General features: G+C 42.3%; 1 protein-coding gene across 1 annotated transcript; it reads left to right on the top strand.

Moving 5' to 3' along the window:
• Positions 1 to 1,137: 1,137 nt before the first annotated feature.
• LOC118932665 (keratin-associated protein 13-2-like) lies at positions 1,138 to 1,927 on the top strand. The gene has a single exon (XM_036926332.2). The coding sequence runs from the start codon at positions 1,178 to 1,180 to the stop codon at positions 1,622 to 1,624; it is 447 nt and encodes a 148-aa protein (XP_036782227.2). The 5' UTR covers positions 1,138 to 1,177; the 3' UTR covers positions 1,625 to 1,927.
• Positions 1,928 to 2,231: the final 304 nt, after the last annotated feature.

The following is a 2,231-nucleotide window of genomic DNA, read 5'->3' as shown; positions in this document are numbered from 1 at the left end:
CATCAATAAAGCCAGATAGATTTCCTAGTAACAAATTGGCAACATCTAGAAGACACATCAGTGGGGTGGCAAAAGGCACTCTACAGCTTATTATGTTAGTATGGGTCATTCAGGAAGCAGACACCAAGACAGAATTAAAGGTACACGGATTTTATCTGGGAAATGTCTGTGACAGAAAAAAGTTGGGGGAGGCTGTGGAGAAGGCTAGGAGGTTTGTTGGACTGTGACGCATCTGTGACCAAAGTGGAAGAGGCAGCCACACAGACAAACACAAGGTGACTGGAGAATCCTCAGTCTTGACAATCAGCAGTTCCATGTGTCCCAGGAATGAGCCTCTCTAACATCTGCTATGCTCAGTATTGTCTGGAAGCAGCCCACAGAAAGTGAGCTCATCTCCTATAAACTGAGTCTAAAACTCAACTGTTTCTCTGCCCCATCTCAATATCGCTTAGCTCTTTGATTCTCCTCATAAGGGCCCAAATTGACCTCCACTTGTGACTCTCTCTTGATTTGATCCCTCTCTGTCACCATATCACCAAATAATTGTCCAGGTTTTTCTCTGGTTCTAACCAATAATGATACTCAATTTATCTTGGCTGATAATTTTTACTCTCCATTGAATCTGAAACATACTGTGTAACTGAATGTAATAGATGGACAGTAGTTTTGGAGAATGAGAAAACATGGTGAGAAGGTCAGTATTCAGTAGGTTCCTCATTAAAGTCAAAGTTGTGCTTCTGATCCATTGGCAAAGAAGTAAAATAATTTTATCTCTCTTCCCACCATTTGGGAAAAGTACTTGAGCATCATTGCCAGAAACAAAACATACGAAGATTATGACAGAGGAAAAGGAGGGGTTTTCCTGACTCTGATGGGACAGCATTAGGGTCATTATGTAGGTACATTATGTCATTTCTGACATAGGAGTAGTTCATTGGCTTTGGCTATAACACCAAAATTATAACACCCATAAATACAATGTGTGGAAAGCTATTCAACTGCAATTAAAGATGATACTAGTTCCACATACATAAATGAGGGAGCACAAATACATAAAGGATGACTCTCTAGGTTACCACACCTGTTGCTGACAATATATATATGTCTCTGTCTAGAGGTAAAATTAAAACTCAGAATCTTCTCCCTGAACTCAGCAGAACTCAGGTCACCTGTCAACATGTCCTACAACTGCTGCTCCAGAAACTTCTCCTCCTGCTCCCTAGGGGGCTACCTGCGCTACCCAGGCTCTTCCTACCCCAGCAACCTGGTCTACAGCACCGACCTCTGCTCTCCCAGCCCCTGCCAGCTGGGCTCCTCTGTCTACAGGGGTTGTCAGGAGGCCTTCCGTGAGCCTGCCAGATGCCAGACGTCCTGCGTGGAGCCCAGCCCCTGCCAGGTGTCCTGCTACCGTCCGAGGACCTCCACGCTCTGCAGTCCCTCCCTGTCAACTTACTCTGGGTCTCTGGGCTGTGGGTCCAGCAGCTTCTCCTCCCAGGGCTGTGGACCCAGTGCCTTCAGACCCCTGGGTTATGGAGTCTGTGGTTTCCCTTCTCTGAGCTATGGATCCAGATTGTACCCCCCAACTTGCTTTCCTTCCAGGAGTTTCTATTCATCTTGTTACTGACCACGCTACAGATCTGGCTTCTACTGATTAATGTGTAGCCATGCCAATTTCAGAAACGCAGATTCTATACTGAGATTATCTGTTATCTAAACTTCTTCTTTTGAAAAGTATCCTAATATTCCATGATCACTAGTAACTCTTTACTTCTTCAGCCTTCACACTTGCTGATAGATTAACTCTGTCAAACTGAAAAATTAATGAGCAATTTGAAATGCACTGTTGATAGAACTGATTTGCATTTCTTACAAAAATAGTTGGAAAGTCAAATAATTCTATTTTAATAAACTCTTCATTTTGTTATCCAAGCATGCTGTTCATGTTGTTATTTACTATTAATGTGTCAACTAGGATTTGTGGAGTCATTACTTCTGTTAATGGGCTTTGGAAAGCTCAGATTTTGGGGGCTATGCACTAATTTTGGTTGGGCTTAGATAATTCCTTCTTTTTAAGCAAGATTCCCACAGTTTGTAGGTACAGCCTCTCTCTTAATGAAAATCTCAAGAGATTTGAATATCTAGTGCACATAATGAATATGGACAATGCATCTCTAAGGACACTCTATATTAAAGAGGTTTGACGAGTTTAGGAACAAAATTTAGATTTAGAT

Source organism: Manis pentadactyla, chromosome 1 (assembly GCF_030020395.1).
Source record: "Manis pentadactyla isolate mManPen7 chromosome 1, mManPen7.hap1, whole genome shotgun sequence".
NCBI lineage: Eukaryota > Metazoa > Chordata > Mammalia > Pholidota > Manidae > Manis > Manis pentadactyla.
The sequence above is the reverse complement of the archived record's forward strand: the minus strand, read 5'-3'. Positions and strand labels throughout refer to the sequence as shown.